Source organism: Lepus europaeus, chromosome 10 (genome assembly GCF_033115175.1).
Source record: "Lepus europaeus isolate LE1 chromosome 10, mLepTim1.pri, whole genome shotgun sequence".
Taxonomy (NCBI): Eukaryota; Metazoa; Chordata; class Mammalia; order Lagomorpha; family Leporidae; genus Lepus; species Lepus europaeus.
Window position 1 is genome coordinate 6,552,549 of NC_084836.1, and position 18,522 is coordinate 6,571,070.

Here is an 18,522-nt window from a genome sequence, read left to right on the forward strand (position 1 = left end):
GAATCAGAAATGGAGCAGCTGGGACTCGAACTGGCACCCATATGGGATGCTGATACTGCAGGCGGCAGCTTTACCTGCTATGCCACAGCACCAGCCCCAAGAGTGGTATTTTTAACAAAGGGTACTGGAGCTACTGGCTGTCCATAAGTAAAAGCAAAAGAAGAAAAACCCTTCAAGCTAATTCCTCATACAAAAATATGCTCAAAATGGATCACATATTTAAATGTAAAACACAAAACTCCAAAACTTTTACATGATACCCTAGAAGATCTCTAGGTTCTAGGGTTTGGTTGAAGAGTTCCTAGATGTAACACCAGAAGCATGATCCATAAAGAAAAAAATCAGTGTGTTATTGGACTTCCTCAATTGTGAAGCCTTTTTCCTGCAAAAAACCTTTTTAAGAGTATGAAAAGATGAGTTGTAAATTGACCAAAAATGTTTGCAAACTTCGTATCTGGCTAGAGACTTGTATATCCACATATATATGTGCTTGTAACTTGATTTTCCAACTGTTATTTGGTGATATGTAGAAACTCAAGGGCTTTTTGTAAACTTTCTTTTTATCATGCTACCATGATGAACTGACTTTTTAATTCTAGTAGATTTCTTGTAGAGTCTACACCAAAGGCATTAGGGATGTCAATTTGTCAATTCTCTGATTTATTTAAATATCCTGATGTCACTATCATACAGTCTTAATTACTGTAGCTTCATTTTTTTTTTTAAGATTGATTTATTTATGGGGCCGGCACTGTGGTGTAGTGGGTGAAGCCGCTGCCTGTAGTGCTGGCATTCCATATGGGCATCGGTTCGAGTCCCGGCTGCTCCACTTCCGATCCAGCTCTCAGCTGTGGCCTGCCTCTCTCTCTCTCTCTCTCTCTCTCTCTCTCTCTCTCTCTTCTGTAACTCTGAAAATAAATCTTAAAGAAAAGAGAATTCTTCATCAACTGGCTGACTCCTTAAATGGCTACAACAGCCCGAGCTGTGCCAGGCTGAAGCCAAGAGCCAGGAACCCCATCCAGGTCTCTCATGCAGGTAGCATGGGCCTAAGCCCTTGAGCCATTCTCTGCTGCTTTCTCAAGTGCATTAGTAGGGAGCTGGATCCTGAAGCAGAGTAGTGGGACTCGGACCAGTGCTTCAATATGGAATGTTGGTATCACAGACATCAGCTTAATCCGCATCACAAAGCTAGTCATGCTTCATATGTTTTATGTTCTTCTTTTTTTTACATTTATTTATTTGAAATCCAGAGTTACAGACAGGCAGAAGTAGAGAGAGAGAGATTGAGAGATCGAGAGAGATCTGAAGCCAGGAGCTTCTTCCAGGTCTCCCACATGGGTGCAGAGGCCCAAGGACTAGAGCCATCTTCTACTGCTTTCCCAGGCTATAACAGAGATCTGGATCAGAAGTGGAGCAGCTGGGACTTGAACTGGTGCCCATATGGGATGTCAGCACTGCACACGGAAGCTTTACTTGCTACACTACAGCGCCAGCCCCCGTAAGTTTTAAACTCTAGAAGTGTGGATCTGCCAACACTCTTGTGCTTTGTCAAGATTGTTTTGGCTGTTCTGCTTAGTCCAGTAGATACTCTGGCATGGAGTGCACTGAATCTCTGCAGCATTTTAGCAGTATTGCTTTCTTAGCAGTGTGAGGTCTTCTGATCCATGAAGAAGCGTACCTGTTTAGGTATTTAGTTTCTTCCAGCGAACTGTAGTTTTTAGTGTTTGTCTTTTTCACCTACTAAATTTATTCCTAAACATCTTACTCTTTTTGGTGCTGGCTTGTGTCTTCTTCTTCTTCTTTTTTTTTTTGACAGGCAGAGTGGATAGTGAGAGAGAGAGACAGAGAGAAAGGTCTTCCTTTTTGCCGTTGGTTCACCCTCCAATGGCCACTGTGGCCAGCGCATCGCGCTGATCTGAAGCCAGGAGCCAGGTGCTTCTCCTGGTCTCTCATGCGGGTGCAGGGCCCAAGGACTTGGGCATCCTCCACTGCCTTCCCAGGCCATAGCAGAGAGCTGGCCTGGAAGGGGGGCAACCAGGATGGAATCCGGCGCCCTGACCGGGACTAGAACCCGGTGTGCCGGTGCCACAAGGGGGAGGATTAGCCTGTTAAGCCATGGCGCCGGCCTGGCTTGTGTCTTCTTAAGGAGGGTGTATTCATCATGAGCACACCACTGAAGACCATGTCTGGAGATCAGTTTCCTTGGTTGTAGAGTGAACAGCCTGGGAGGTTATTTTCATGGTTCCCCAACACCACTTTTAAAAAAAAAATTAAAGAAAGGTTTATTTACTATTTGTTTGAAAGAGAGAGACAGAGAGTGTGATCTTCCATCTGCTGGTTCACTACACAAATGGCTGCAATGGCCAGAGCTAGGCCAGGCTGAAGCCAGGAACCTGGAACTCCATCTGGGTCTTCCACATTAGTGGCCCTAGTACTTGGGCCGTCTCCACCTTCCTAGGCCATCAGGAGGGAGCTGGAATGGAAGTGGAGCAGCTGGGACTTGAAGTGGGGCTTTTGTAGGATGTCAGCATCCCAGGCAGCAGCTTAACCTGCTGTGCCACAATGCCACTGTCTCCCCAAGTCCCCACTCCTCCCACTGTATTTCTAGTATTCTGAATTTGCTTGGAACAGGGTGTGTATTAGTTCATCCGTAGCAATCACTAGGGCTTCTCTGCAGTAAGGGAAGTAAAGAATAGGGAGAAGGAGGGTTTTGGAATCCAAGGCTCGACTTTTTTTTTTTTTAAGATTTATTTATCTGAAAGGCAGAGTTACAGAAAGGCAGGGGCAGAGAGACAGAAGTCTTCCATCTGTTGGTTCCCTCCCCAAATGGCTGCAACAGTTGGAGCTGCGCCGATCTGGAGCCAGGAGTTTCTTCTGGATCTCCCACTCAGGTACAGGTGCCCAAGCACTTGAGCCATCTTCTACTGCTTTCTCAGGCCATGGGAGAGAGCTGGATTGGAAGTGGAGCAGCTGGGACTTGAACCCTGTGCCCATCTCCCAAACTCAAGTTTGTAACCCTTCTGCCATGTCATCTTGATCCAATTCTGTCAGTGGAGCTTGTTTTCCCTTTGTCACAGGGGTCATTACTGAGGATTGAATAAACTGAGAAAGTGAAGGCCTCTGGATGCTGCCAGCCCCCATTGTGTCCCTTTTCTAGATAGATATGTTAGAACCACTGGCTCCTTTTATCTCCTTCCAATTGTTCATTAACATTTTAAAGCACAAAGAAACACTGAAATCACTGTTTTATTTAAGAGATTTGAAAGAGTAACAGAGCAAGAGGGAGAGAGCTTTCATTCACTGCTTGACTCCCCAATGGCTACTACAGCCTGTGCTGGGCCAGACCAGAGCCAGGAGGCTGCAGACATCCAGATCTCCCATGTGGGTGCAGGGCTCCAGTACGTGGGCCATCTTGCGCTGCCTTTGCAGGCACATTAGCAGGAAGCTCAAGAGGATGTGGACTAGCTGGGATTCGAACCTGCACTATTAGGATGCCAGTGTCCCTCCTAAGGGGCAGCTTAACCTGTTACATCAGGGCACAGGCTCTCACCTTGTACTCCTGACCTTGGGTTAGTCTGCATCCTTCCTTCCTAGCACTACTTGTGGCCTAGAAAAGAGGTTCCCCTCCCCCTTGTTATTTAATGATTTCTGCCCCTGCCTTGTAGCAGTGCCTGCCATAAGGATGATATGCACTGAGACCCAGCCTGTCAGCTGTCTAGCCAGAGGCAGAACTATGAAAACTTGGAACTGGGGGCTCATGTCAGTCCTAGGAGCTGACTGACAGTTACTATGTAATAGGAATTTGCCACGATCAATGCTTGCGTCTCCTGCCAAGTAGCCCTGGAGCTGCTCTGAGCAGAATCAGGTTCTTCACTCTTTTGGGTGGATTTCTTCCTCACCCATCTCGTCTTCCCATTATCTGCCCCTCGAGATCCAGCTTCCATATTATCCTTCCAGAAACTCCCAGTTACCAGCTAGTTCTTTCCCTCCCTGCATTTGCAGTCCTTGCACACACGTGCTCAGCACTTGATCTGTTGAAGCACCACTGCGTTTTCCTTTCTACACTTCCGTTAGCTTGAGGACAGGGCTGCATCTTGTTGGGTTGTGCTATTTGGTGTGGCGCACACGCAGATGCTGTTTATCAGTTGGCTCACTAATCTGAGCAGGTGGATATCATACATCTTCTGGAACTGGCTCTGATTAATGCTGTATGTACAAGTTCACCCCACATTAAGATACTGATTGAGACTATAAAATAGAGATTTTTGCATCAAGATGCTTCATCTTCTTTAGCCCCTAGTAGACTGTGTCATATTACAGTGGTTTTTTTTTTTTTTTTTAAGATTATTTGAAAGTAATGTGGAGAGCAGGAGTGAGCATGAGCAAGCTTCTGTTGGCTGGTTTACTCCTCAGATGGCTAGAATGGATATGGCTGGGCCAGGCCAAAGCTAGGAGCCAGGAACTTCATCTGAATCTCCCATGTGGGTTGCAGGGGCCCTTTGGGCCATCTTCCGTTGCTTTTCCCAGACCCTTCGCAGTGGTGCAGCCAGGACTTTAACCAGTGCCCAAATAGGATGCTAGTGGTGCAAGCAGCTGTTAAACTTGCTATACCACAATGCTGGCCCCAAGTGTTTTTGATTATTTGAGAGTTACAGAGTGAGAGGAATAAACAGAGAGAAAGGTCTTTCATTCGCTGGTTCATCCCCAAATGGCTGCAATGGCTGGAGCTGCACTTATCAGAAGCCAGGAGCTTCTTCTGGGTCTCCTATGCGGGTACAGGGGCCCAAGCCCTTGGGCCATCTTCTACTGCTTTCCCAGGCCGTAGCAGAGAGCTGGATTGGAAGAGGAGTAGCCAGGACTAGAATTGGTACCCATAAGGGATGCTGGCTCTGTAGGCAGAGGATCAACCTATTGTGCCACAGTGCCAGCCCCTGCCCTGCCAAGTGTTTTCTGTTGTAAAACAAGACTTGCCAACCAATGTCAAAACAGCTAGGCAGTAACATCCTAGTTTCTTAACTCGTTCATGCCAGCATTATGGTCAGCTGGGAGAAGCTATCGACACCTAGCACATTATTGGACCTTTAGACTCTCAGCCTTCTAAATTTGCCTTTCCTTCAATCTGACCCCAACTTTGTTGGCAGTTGACAAAAGGCTTGAATACCAGAGGGAAGGAACATGTAGTTCACCCAGCTTCCAGTCTCATTTCTTTTTATTCCTTCATTCAAGAGGTAGTTACAGAGAGGGAGAGATTGGTTTACTCCCCAAACGGCCACAATGGCTGGATCTGAAGTCAGGATTTTCTTCCAGGTTTCCTATGTGGGTGCAGGGGCCCAAAGACTTGGGCCATCTTCTGCTTTCTCAGGCCATAGCAGCAAGCTGGATTGGAAGAGGAGCAGGCAGGACTAGATCCAGTGTTCATACAGGATGCCAGCACCACAGGCAGCTTATTAGCTTACTACGCCAGTCCCTCTTTACCACGGGGCGAGCACCGTGAGGGCATCCTTAGAGGACTGTGCGAAGTCCTGCATCGCCAGACTCTACTTGGGAATTTGTCGTATGTAACACATAAGCCAGTGCTTTCCCTTTCTGCTATCACTTAAACTGGTATTCTACAAGATGTGACATCAAGAAGTGCAACAAAGTCAGGGTGTCTGTCTCACACAGTTTATTTTAACAATAGGTAATAAGAAATCAAATTTAACAGTCTATACAGTGATCCAAAGTTCATATTTATAAGTAATCAACTTTAATTGCATGATTTACAACAGTTGAGGGTTTTTGCTTTCTATTTTCAAGTTTTACAGAAAGTGTGTGTGTCTGTGTGTAGAGGGACAGGGTAAGAAGAAAGCAAGCAAAGAAGAAACCCCAGGGACCTTGTGCATGTTAAAATCATCCCACCGGAATCGTTTCTTACCCTCTTTTTAATTTTTTTTCCTTTGTTAGATGTAAAAATAACAAAAAAAATTCTTTCAAGAAACAGAAACCACAATATATAATACATCAATTTGGCAGCTGCCCCTGTATATTTTGAAAAAGTCATTTTCTCTCTAATGTACAAATTATTTTAATACTTGAAGTTTTACGCTCAGACTTACAGAATAGAAAATTTTCTGGAGCACAAAAGTTGACTTGAGAGGAAAGGGAATTTTTTTTTTCCTTTTTTACATTTTTAAAAGAATGAACATCTTTGCACCCAGAGAAAAAAACTGGTATTTTAATATATATTTATATATATTTATATATATAGAATGTAATTTTAAAGTAACATTAACCCCTTTTGTCCTCTGGTTTTAGAAATGTTCTTTTAACTCTTCCATAAAGTGAGGAAAATAGGGAAAAATGTCAACCATCTGCACCAGTAAATAATAACTATTAATATTACATATTTTCATTAATTTAAAAAAAATAATAAAACCTATTGGAGGTGCAAGGCAGGAGCGTTCGGTTGGCTTCACAGACCTCAGCTTCCTCCCAGTGCACACTCGAGCCACACACATAAAGGGAAAAGACCGGCGGTGGCCAGCCATAACAAAAATATATTCTTTGTATTCTATCATCCCTCAGGTTCATCTTGCATGTTTGCTTTAAACCACAAATGGCTACTGCACAGTTCTTATGTGTTCCAAGGAAAATTGTCTTTTAAGCTAAGAAAGATTCAAAAAAATTGTTTTCAGTACAAAAAGTCTTGTTAAGAGAAAATAATTTTTTTGCTCCCAAAATACTACAAGGTGTCTCTAGTGTATGTCTAGTGTACTCTGTGAGAGGTTTGAATTCAAGTCTGAATTATCGGTGCTGAGTCCCAGGTCCGTGGCGCTTGCACCATGGAGGTTTGCCATGCCTGGATTGCTAGCAAGCTGAGAAAGCATTGAATTCTGGTCCGGGCTGGCAAAATGCCCTTGTTCCATGGGGTTGGCCTGGGCAGCTACCAGTCCTGGATGCGGGGAACTGGTCTGCGGTGAGACGTGGTGTGGAGAAGGCTGAGGCTGCATCCTTGGGGAAGGGCTGGAGTGGGGGGGCTGAGACTGCGGCCGGGGAGAAGGGACAGGCTGGGGAGAGCGCACTTGACTGGAGAGAGAACTAGGGATCTGCTGGCCTTGCAGGTGTGGGGACTGGGCCTGACTTGGGAGCATGTGCTGCTGGGGGCTCATGGGGTTGGGCTGAGCGGGGGACCCCATCTGTTGCTGAAGGAGTCGCTGCTGATAGGCCTGCAGACTGGCTCCTGCCTCTGCTCCCAAGGCCTGGGGGAGCTGGCCCATCTGTCCCATGTTCCCTTGTTGCATCTGTTGCATGTGATGCTGCATCCGCTGCTGCTGCTGCTGCTGCGGGGGGTACCCAACTCCTTGGGGCTGCTGGAACTGGTTATGGTTGGCCATTCCAGGGCCCATTCCGGGTCCTGCTCCCTGCTGCTGCTGCTGCTGCATCATCTGCTGCCGTCTCAAGATGTCTCGGAACTGGGAAGGCATGGCGTTGTGATTCATGTTCATCTGCTGAGCCTGGGGGCTCATCCCGCCCATGGGTGGCTGGAGTTGCTGCTGTGGCGGCTGCTGTGGTAGGCCAGCCCTCTGGACGCCCGCCTGCATGGGATTCATGTTCTGCATGGCTGGACTGGAGTGGACTCCCTGCTGACCTGGCATGGTAGGTGGCTGTAGCCCTGGCTGCCCCTGGGGCATGCCAGGCTGCCCAGGAAGAGGTTGTGGACTAGAGTTGGCGTACTTGGCAGCCCGCTGCTTGATGAACGCAGCCAACAGCTGGGGGTTGGCGTGAAGGATACTAAGCACCTGTTGCTGCTGTAGGGGAGAGCTGGGAGACCTGAGAGTCCGCAGGAGGTTTTGTAAGGCTTGTTGAGACACAGTGCCTGGTTTGAGAGGGCTCACGCCTACCTGGCCCAATCCTGGCTGGGGAGCCATGTTCAAGGGCTGACCGTGCTGGGCTACTGACATCATAGCTGGCCTTGGCATCCCAGACTGCAACTGCTGGGGCTGAGGCAAACCTCCTTGAGCCCAGGGTGGCTGTTGCTGCATCCCTGCTGGCCCCATCCCTGGATCCAAATGCCCGCTGGGACCCCGGGCCATGGGAGGTGGGTTCATACCCATGGGGGTCATGGGTGTCATCTGGGGCATCTGATGCTGGATCGGCCTTTGAAAAATTTGCACATGGGCCATCTGGCGCTGCGTCTCGGCTGCCCTCTGAATCTGCATTGCCATTTCCACCGCTGCAGGTGGCGGCCCTGGGAGGGGCGGCTGAGCAGTCTGAGGCGGGGTTGGAGGGGTCACCTGGCCTGCTGCCTTACCCTGGGACACAGGGCCAGCAGCTTGAGTCCTGGGCAAATACGGAGGCATGCTGTTGGGAGGCGTGGGCTGGGGCTGAGAGGTGGGCTGGGGCTGAGGGGTCTGCGGGGTGGTAGGCTGTTGGCCAGTTGGCGTGGTGGGAGTGGCAGGAGTCGGAGAGGGCAGGCCCTGCTGCTGCCCCACCACCCCAGTCCGCTGCATGCTGGCCATCCTCCTGCGGAGCATCTGGGCCTGCTGGAGCCGGTGCTGCAGCTGCTGTTGCCGGAGCTTTTGCTTGATGTTCAGGCAGAACGGCACAGGGCACTTGTTCTCCTGGCAGTGTTTGGCGTGGTAGCAGCACAGAGCAATGAGCTGCTTGCAGATGGGGCACCCGCCATTGGTTTTCCGCTTGCAACCTTTGGTATGCTGCACGACCCGCTTCATCTTCTGGCAGGAGGGGAGGGAGCAGTTGGCGTTCCGGCATTGGCAGGCGTGGACCAGAGACTGGATGCAGCGCTGGATGCTCAAGCGGCGAGAGTCTCCAGGGCTCTGGGTGGCCGCAGCCTGCTGGTTGTTGCTCTCATCATCTAAGCCGAGACCTAGTTTCTCCATTTTGTGGTCATGGTTTTTAGTGTTATAGCAGGTGATGCACAAATCATAATCCTGGGGGAAAAAAGAAGGTGCAGGTCAACTCAAGACTGTCATTCAAAGGCAGTGTCTATAGAACAAAACCAGCCTCTTCAGCACTGTCACAGGCCCAACGTGTCCACAGCACCCACTCGTGCCTCCCCTTGACCTGGTGCCTACCTCACAGACGGTGCAGTGCCAGCGCGTCTCCACATGGTGCTTGCACTCATTGCACGTGTAGACAAAGCGGTCCTGGCTCTGCGTGTGCAACTCCACCAGCATGCACATGGTGGACCACTGGGCTCTTCGGAGGGAAGAGAATTCCAGGTGCTTGTCCCTTGCCAGGGTGAGAAAGGCATCACGACCATCCATCAGATCGCAGGGGATGAGAGGGTCAGGATCAACGATGGGAGGCAGGGAGTTGGCAGCAGGGCCAGCAATGAGGCGGATCACAAAGAAGACCTACAAGATAGACAGTTTCATCCCTTGGATCTGGGCCGACAGGCGAGTTAGGCTGCACACCAACCAGACTGGTGAAGGCTTTCACCTCCAGCTTCACAACCTCAGGTCCACTATGCTCAGTCTCAGAGAACAGTTTCACACTGTTGTATTTTCCATCATTCACTAGTTCCCTCAAAGCAGTTCAGGTAGAACATATGTACAGTGAGACATTCTGCCTCAGAGAGGCCACTTTTAAGATGCAGCACATAGCTAAAACCGACCCGATCACAATAAACTAATCAGAAAATCCAGCTGTCTAGACATTTCAGCAAAACATCTCACCTGGACCCATGAACAAAATGCCCATGTCATGAAAGCAAGCAAGCTGGGAACTGTTCAGATGTAAGGAGTCTAAGGAGAGACATAACGCTCAAAGACCCACACCCTTGACGGGGAACACAAGGACCAGACACCAGAGGATGACAGGGGTTAAGTTTCCTGAGGGCAAAACCAACCGTGGTGTGGGCATGTAGAGGATAGTTTCTTTTGTAGAGGGTACTTTCTAAAATAAAGAAAATAGAGGGGCTGGTGCTGTACTGCAGCAGGTTAAAGCCCCAGCCTGCAGTGCCGGCAATCCCACATGGGCACCGGTTCAAGTCCCAGCTGCTCCTCTTCTGATCCAGCTCTCTGCTACGGCCTGGGAAAGCAGAAGATAGCTCAAATGTTTGGGGCCCTGCACCCATGTGAGAGACCCATAAGAAGCTCCTGGCTTCGGATCGGCTCCACTCCAGCTATTGTGGCCATTTGGGGGAGTGAACCAGTGGATGGAAGACTGACCTCTCTGCCTCTCTGTAAACTCTGCCTTTCAAATAAATAAATAAATCTTAAAGAAAAAAAAAAAAAAAAGAAAAAGAAAAAGAAAAAGAAAAATAGCACATGGTATATAGGAGGGTCCTCTGTGCAGCTTTCTTATAGATTTAAAACTTAGTGTGGGTGGGAGGGATAAAAGCCCTTATCCCTTGCTGCTGAAGCTGTAAAAAATTTTGTTCACAGGAGTTTGAAAACTCTTCACAGTTTGTATTCTATTTCTATTTGAAATCATGTCCATAAATTCATACTTTAATAGTTTAATAAAACACCCTCAAGAAATCAGAAACTCATAACAAACTACTGTATTTCTTACAGGATTTTATGGTTTATTTTTTCAGACCTTAAAAACCAATTTTGCTGCTTCTGTTACCCTATAGCTAAACTAATACCTGAATTTAGAAACCATGTATGTAGCTATTTTATTTATTTATTTTTTGACCGGCAGAGTGGATAGTGAGAGAGAGAGAGAGAGAGAAAGGTCTTCCTTTTTCCGTTGGTTCACCCTCCAATGGCTGCTGTGGCTGGCGCATCTCGCTGATCCGAAGCCAGGAGCCAGGTGCTTCTCCCGGTCTCCCATGCGGGTGCAGGGCCCAAGCACTTGGGCCATCCTCCACTACCCTCCCGGGCCACAGCAGAGAGCTGGCCTGGAAGAGGGGCAACCGGGACAGAATCCGGCGCCCCAACCAGGACCAGAACCCGGTGTGCCGGCACCGCAGGCGGAGGATTAGCCTATTGAGCCGCGGTGCCGGCCTGTAGCTATTCTATACCTAAATCAAGCACCTTAGATTCTAACTCCTAAGAGTTGACCATACACCTTGTTTTCAGACTGCAGCCATGAATGTGTCTACAATTTATGCCAAACTCTCTGTATACATATTTTATGGGCCTTTCCCAATGGCTGTTAAACTAAATAATGTTTGAAATGTAATCACTGTTAATAGTTACTTGTGAAGTGAGGAACCCACTAGAACTAAGGATTAAAAAAAAAAATTATTTATATGAAAGGCAGAGTTAGAGAGAGAGAGACAAAGAAGTCTTCCATCTGCTAAATGGTCCCAACGGCTGGAACTGAGCTGATCTGAAGCCAGAGTCTGGAACTTTATCCAGAGCTCCTCTGCTGGTGCAGAGGCCTAAGGACTTGGGCCATCTTCTACTGCTTTCCCAGGCCACAGCAGAGAGCTGGATCAGAAGTGGAGCAGCAGGGACGAGAGCCAGCGTGCCCATATGGGATGCCAGCACTGCAGGCAGCAGCTTTTACCTTCCATGCCACATTGCCTGTCCCAAGGATTTTCATTTAATCAACATGGCTGAAGTTAGTTAGGCCTAATCCATAAAGGGGAGGTGTGGGGTAGTGTGGTAGACTATGGAAAAAGCCATCAAATCTACAGAAATGAAGCATGATTATAACAAGTACTTCTGGGAGCAGGAACTCAGCCTAGCAGAAAACCACCTGCTTCCTGTATCAAGAGTACCTAGGTTGGGTTCCTGCCTGTCTGGATCCATCGCCATCTGCTGTAGGCTTTTGAGAACTGAGAAAGTGGATGGCAGCTTGCACTCAAATGCATAAATAACAATTAGAGACAAAGAACAGCTGCTCACAAAAAGGAATCTATGAAACTACTTCTCTCCCAAAGAGACTGCTTGCTTAGCTAATCTAGTGATAATTCCGTATTAAAAAAAAAAAAAAATCAGTCTTTCAATTCTCTCTCCAAATAACTGCCTAAAGAGTCAAACTGGGAAAAAAAAAAAAAAAAATTCTCTTTAGCTTTCCTTATCGTGCCAATGATGCTGAAGGGTAAAACAAACAAGAGAAAAACAAAAACAAAAAACACCCTAACATTCAGGTATATTCCCAAACCAAACAAAAAACCCAAAAGGTAAGTAATGAAATGAAGTTTTAGTTGAGAAGAAGTTGTAACAATGTCACAAGGGGCTGGCATTGTGGCATAGGGGGAAAAGCCACTGCTTATGGTGCTGGACTCCCACATGGACACTGGTTCAAGTCTTGGCTGCTCCACTTCTGATCCAGCTCCCTGGTACTGTACCTGGGAAAGCAGCGGGGGATGACCCAGGTAGCTGGGCCTCCGCACCACATGGAGATCAGGAGGAAGCTCCTGGCTTTGGATCAGCCCAGCTCCGGCCGTTGTGGCCATTTTTGCTGTGAACTAGCGGATGGAAGACCTCTCTCTCTTTTACACTGTTACTCTGCCTTTCAAATTTATCTTAAAAAGTCACAAACCTAAGCGAATTACAAACAGGGACACACAAACTATGCTAGAAGGATGCAATTAAGGGCCCAGTGCTATGATGAAGGGTTTAAGCTGCCACCTGAGCACCAGCATCCCATAGAGGAGTGTTGGTTTGGGTTCTGGTTTTGAGTTCTGGCTGCTCTACTTCTCATCCAACTTCCTGTTGACACATTTGGGAAGGCAGCAGAAAACAGCTCAGGTCTTTGGGCCCCTGCCACCTCCATGGGAGGCCTGGAAGAAGCTCCTGGCTCCTGCCTGGTCCAGCCCCAGCCACTGTGGCCACAGGGGGAGTAAACCAGTGAAGGAAGATCTTTCTCTCCTTATGTCACTCACTAAATCACCATCTAGATTAATACTTAAATAAAATGGAACATTTCCTGTTCAACCACCCATTCTACCTAGTTATCCCTCAAACGAGTTCTTCTTTCTGGTGTTCACATTGTAAATGCCAACTGAGGTGGCCAGGTTTTGAGTCTCGGCCCCGACTCCTGGTGGCTGTTTCTCACCTCTTTGTGCTTCTCCATGGTGGCGTAGAGCTTCTGTGAGAGGTCGTTGGAAACACTGGGCACCCCAGGCTTCTTCTTGCTGCCCCTGCTCAGGCTGCTCTTGTTTTTGCTGGTCTTTTTATTGTTCTTCTTTTTAGCATTCTTGCTGTCTCCCTTTGTCACCTGCAAGGGCGTACACAGGAGACAAAAAAATGTCAAGTGCTTATTAACAAATTACTTGGAAGTAACACCGAAGGCAAAAACAAAAAAAGACTACTAGCTTTGCTCTCCACTTATTTCAACTCCTTCAATTAGCATTCTAGAGTTCTATGGACTTACAAACCAAACCTCCACCATGAAAACCATTCAATTAAAGGAATCTAAACAAAAAAAAAGTCAAGAATTTTTCACTAGACTTTTTAAGGGCAACCCTAGATTCTATGCTAATAATTTTGCATATGCTGTGAGGAACAACAGGCTAGGTTCTCTGTGAGAGATAGGCAAGCTTGACTAAGGCATTACAGAAATTATCTGAAAAATAATGGTGGAGGGTGTCGAGAGAGATCTTCCACTGATGGTTCACCACCAACTGCAGGGACTCAATTATGGTATTTCAAGAGCAATGCCTGGGCTCTAGGTATGTTTTTGTGTGGCCTAAAGTGCGGTTTTTACATTTCAAAAGCTATGCCAGAGATGGAGGCCCTAAGGGTTTGTGTTCCAGTTCTCAACAGCTTCCTGCTTATTTACATCCTAGAAGGTAGTAGATGATGGTTCAAGTACTTGGGCCCCTGCCACCCATGTTGGGGGACTGGATGGAATTCTGGGCTCCTAGCTTCAGCCTGGCCCAGCCCTGGCTATTGTTAGCACTTGGGGAGTGAAGCAGTGGACAGAAAAATTTCTCTCTCTGCCTTTCAAAAATAAAAACTGGAAATAAAAAAACAAAAAAACCCCATTAAGTCAAAGTATAGTAACCCTTCTAATCCAACATTTCTCAAAGCTCAAAGACCATGGTGAAAAGATTAAGCGCCTTTCTGTTAAAATCCCAGGTGACACTGGAAAGGAACCCAACGCCCATCCTTACGTCTGTGCTTTCATTGCTGGTGTTTTCTTCTCGCTTCCTCTCTTCTTCCTCCTGTTCCAGCTCCTTAATGCTCTCTTCCAGAACATTGGGCCAGAAATCACCCTCAAAGTAAGGCAGTTCCTTCGCGCTTGTTAACCGATCTTCGGTAGCTTGCTTAAAAATATCCTGTAAAAAAAAGTCCATATACAAAAATTAGAATTACTGTTTTCTCTTTAAAAGCATTGATTAGTTATTGGTGGTTGTTTCTGTACTTATTGCCCTTTCTTTTTCATCTCATTTGGTCCAGTGAGCCCTGTTTCTGGCTATTACAAATGACTTCTAGGTCTGGTTCTCTAACTCTAAAAATTCCAAGATTGCACTAGATTGTCTGAAATGGCTGTGACTCTGCATACAGTGCACTAAAGAGAAACTGGGCTGTTTGGTATCTATTTGGGTTGAGGAGAATGGGAACTTTCTAGTAAGATAAATTTCAAATTTTGCCAACTTATTTTAGTCCTGAATTCATTAATCAGCCTGATGTCTGATTAATTTACTGGAAACAGTTTAAACTTCTCTATAGAAAGAATGAATCAGCATTAGTAAAATATTTTAGTGAAGAAAAAAACAAACAAAAAGCATTGATTATAGGAAACAGTCACAGTTAAGAAGAAACATGAAAGATGAAAATGTCTCTCAGAGTGAGGCGTTCGGTGTCAGGCACAGTGGAAAGGCCTGGCCTGCAGTCACGACGTCTGGTTTCCCTGCTTTCACACAACCCAGTGGCTAAGCATCCTGCCAGGAACCGTGTTGGGGCAGGACGGCCTTCGTTCACCATGGAGCCGCTACTTCTCACAAGTGACCTGTGTGACGGTGGTGTCAGCAGGCCTCCTCCACCCATTCTCGAGATGTCAGCAGCTTTAACTGAGAACCAGGCAATGTCCAGTTGGTTCAAGGTCATATCCTACCTCAGCCTATACTCATGAAGGTTACAAATAACATGGCTATTACAGAAATAACTGATCTACAATGCTTCAAAAAACGATTTTTTCTTTGAAAAATCTCATAGAAAAGAAAAATATAAATTAGCATAATTTCATACATTATATGTAAGAGACAGAACAGAGAGAAGACTGTTGATAAACGACGCAGTGCAGAGCGAGATCAGCACATTCCCAAACTGTCACTTCCCCCCACGCTCCAACTGACCTTGTAGTCGTGGACGATTCGCTCAGAAGCTGCCTTGTCCAGCATTTTTTTGTACCATTCCTGCAGTCGCTTGGGCTTGGGTATCTTCTGGTCCGGAGGATGACAGTGGAAGATATAGTCATCCCCCTCACTTGGAGGACATGCCCAAATGTGCCCTGTGGTGTATCTAAGAACACAAGGGAGAGGCAGAGTCATCAACTCTGGACAGAACGCTACACTTGAAACCAGAGATGGCACCAATACAGAAAACAATGATTTCTCACGATACATATGTAAGAAAAATACAGCAAGAAAACAAAACTTTTAGGCCAGAATTCCTAGCACTAATAAAGGATTTCATATTGCCTACTTTTTTTTTAGCCAAGAAAATGTGTTATTAAATTTAGTTGTGGAAGGGGTAGACTGTTTAGCCCTAGATTAAAAAATCTCAAGTTTGCATTTCTGAGACAAAATGAGTGCTACACTGCAAAGAAACATAGACTCAACAACAGAGGCTAAGGGCCGGTTCTGTGGCCTAGCAGGCTGAGCCTCTGCCTGCAATGCCGCCATCCCATATGGGCGCCAGTTCGTGTCCTGGCTGCTCCTCTTCTGATCCAGCTCCTTGCTAATGTACTGGGAAAGCTGTGGAAGAGGGCTCAAGTGCTTGGGCTCCTGTACCCATATGGGAGACTTGGAGGAAGCTCCTGGCTCCTGGCAGCAGATTGGCTCAGTGGCCATTTGGGGAGTGAACCAGTGGATGGAAGACCTTTTTTTCCTGTCTCTCCCTCCGTCTGTAACTCTGCTCTCAAGTAAATAAAATTAAAAAACAAAAACAAAAAACCACCCCCCGCCAAAAAAAAAAAAAAACCACCACACACAGAGGCTTAGTCAAAGACAAACTGTTAAGACCAGCAGGAAAAGGTGGTGCATGTTCTCAAGGACATATGTACTTGAGAGGTAACGAAGTATTTCCGGTGCTTAGTTTGCTTTTGGTCTTTATAGAGGGGTATAAAAAGGATCAGACACAGTTTACAATTTCTGCCTTCTCTGCCCAGGCCGGCGCGGCAGTATACCAGCCCAAGCCATCGCCTACAGCACTGGCATCCCATACGGGTGTCAGTTCCAACAGACCCAGCTCTCTGCTGTGGCCTGGGAAAGCAGTGGAAGATGATCCAAGTGCTTGGACCCCTGAACCCACACGGAAGACCTGGATGAAGCTCCCGGCTTTAGCATGGCCCAACCCTGGCTGTTGTAGCCATTTGGGAAGTGAACCGGCACATAGATTTCTGTCTCTCCTTCTCTCTGAAACTCTTTCACATAAATAAATCTTAAAAAACAAAACAGAAAAACCTGCTCTAACCTACCCATCCATCATCCAAACTGAACAAAGTGAAACTGAAGTGGGATGGGCAGAACTGGAGAAGTACCAATTTCTTCCCACTGACGAATAAAAAAGGGCTGGAGCCCCTCACCTCAAACGGGTTCCAACAAACTTAAAATGACAGTTACTTATTGTACATCCTGACCTACATCTCACGATAATTGTTTTTAAAAACATTATCAATATGCTTACCCCAATTTCTTGACATATTCTAAATATCCAATCAGGATTTCATGATAGACTGCAGTTCTCAAGCATTTAGGACGGAAGAAATGAACACTGTCGAGGTAAGATATGTACACTCTCCTATGTGAAGGAAGACAGGTCACACAATGAGTCTGTAGTTTATGCAGCTGAAAACACCTTCCCCCTCTCTCCTGCTCTTTGCTTGTGCTGTCACTTGTCAAGCTCACCCCAGACTAGCTAAAGGCCTAGATTATGACCCTTTACAGAAGTTTACTGAGCCCACACTTCATGGTATTTTTGGCACCCACCACTGCCTGGCACCTAATTGTATTTTCTGACAGATTGTTACCTGGGCCTTCAAGGTATTTATGGAGACAAGAAATTTTCAACCATACCCTACCCTGTTTATCTGACACTCTTTCCTATAACTCTGATAATCTGGATGTTAAGCCTGTCTGTGTAAAGTAGTAGGTTTGGTTTCTATTTCCAATATCAGGCTGCTTTTTGTATTCGTCTCCACACAAAAGTGGTGTTGAGCAGTCATTTTCTGTTTTGGAGTAGTTTTATTATTAGTGTTTGACTTTAACACTACTGGACACTTAAGATCCTGCATTTCTAAACCAAGTCCACCATATACTCTCTTGCTCCTTATTGCTATTCCATCTATTGTAACTTAAAACTCCCACACAAAGAGAAGCTAGTCACATAGGCAGCCATACCTCTGGTTGGGTGGAGGGCAGTCAGAGCCATACTCTTGAACGTGCATTCCAAAGAAACACAAGTCAACACCGTCAATCTCTTCAAAGGCAAAGAGGGCTTTGGTTCGGTATGGAAAGGATTCTGCCATCTCTCCACTATCTACAAACCTATACAAGTCAGATTGGAGGGGAAAACCACAACATGCCTCATTCAGATTGCAATCACCAAAAGAAAGCACGTATAAGCAATTGTGTGCATTCATAAAAGAAGAGAAGAGAAATATCAGATACCTTGCTTTCATGCCTGGCTTGACTTCCACAGTTTTGTCAGAAGCATGAACTACTCTAACAGTGACCTCCCCCGACTCGGGGTGATTTTGCCGCCTCAGAAAGTCATTTACACGATTCTCCAGAAAGGTGCCAAGTCTGGTAGACGGCAACCCTAGAAACAGAAAAGTTAAGTTACCAAGAGGCACATCTGTAACATCACTCTTAAGGTTCAAATGGCAACTGTGCTCTTTTCAAACAACAACAACAAAAAGGTAGTCAGTATATATCGATCATATCATACTAGCGCAGGGGCCATGTTAACTTCTTGGGTGTCATTCCATTTTTGGTGTATTGCATTGTTACAATAGGTATGGTACTCAATATTCTAAATTTTTATTTGGAAAATATTCCAATTTTGGAAGAGTTAAAAATATAGACCAATGAACATCCACATATACTTTGCACAGACTACAATGATATTTTAATAACAATGGTGGAGAATTACAGGAATCAAGAGCAACCACAAAATACTACACAGGCATGAAGAAAACTAAACCTGATACTTCAGTGAGATCGTCTGTACCAGCAATGTGTGTGATACAATTTGACCTCTCTCCCAGAGAAAACATCAGGTAAGGCTTAAAGGTGTCTTCTATATAAATGATAATGGAACACTCAAGGGATGGCAATTCTTGTCAACCTCTGGCCTTTACTATGAAACAAGGAGAAATTCCCCAGTAAGAAAAACATGGGTCTTGCGTATTTTACAATCCGTTTTCTTTGATAATTTTCTGCTTTTAGGT

General features: G+C 46.2%; 1 protein-coding gene and 1 long non-coding RNA gene across 3 annotated transcripts in view; one reads left to right on the forward strand and one right to left on the reverse strand.

The window, feature by feature from the left end:
• The window catches only part of LOC133768327 (uncharacterized), a 34,991-nt gene extending 18,537 nt beyond the window's left edge, over nt 1–16,454 (forward strand). The window contains exon 4 of the long non-coding RNA XR_009866943.1: nt 16,240–16,454. This is a non-coding gene — a long non-coding RNA (uncharacterized LOC133768327). The remainder of the gene's footprint in view (nt 1–16,239) is intronic.
• Nucleotides 5,628–18,522, reverse strand: part of EP300 (E1A binding protein p300) — an 86,782-nt gene continuing 73,887 nt past the window's right edge. For both annotated transcript variants that reach the window (XM_062202791.1, XM_062202790.1), the window contains 8 exons: nt 17,741–17,891; nt 17,471–17,617; nt 16,758–16,871; nt 15,206–15,371; nt 14,021–14,185; nt 12,961–13,122; nt 9,075–9,356; nt 5,628–8,930 (listed from right to left, as the gene is read on the reverse strand). In XM_062202791.1, coding sequence (XP_062058775.1) covers nt 6,735–8,930; nt 9,075–9,356; nt 12,961–13,122; nt 14,021–14,185; nt 15,206–15,371; nt 16,758–16,871; nt 17,471–17,617; nt 17,741–17,891 — 3,383 coding nt within the window. In that variant the 3' untranslated portion in view covers nt 5,628–6,734. The remainder of the gene's footprint in view (nt 8,931–9,074; nt 9,357–12,960; nt 13,123–14,020; nt 14,186–15,205; nt 15,372–16,757; nt 16,872–17,470; nt 17,618–17,740; nt 17,892–18,522) is intronic.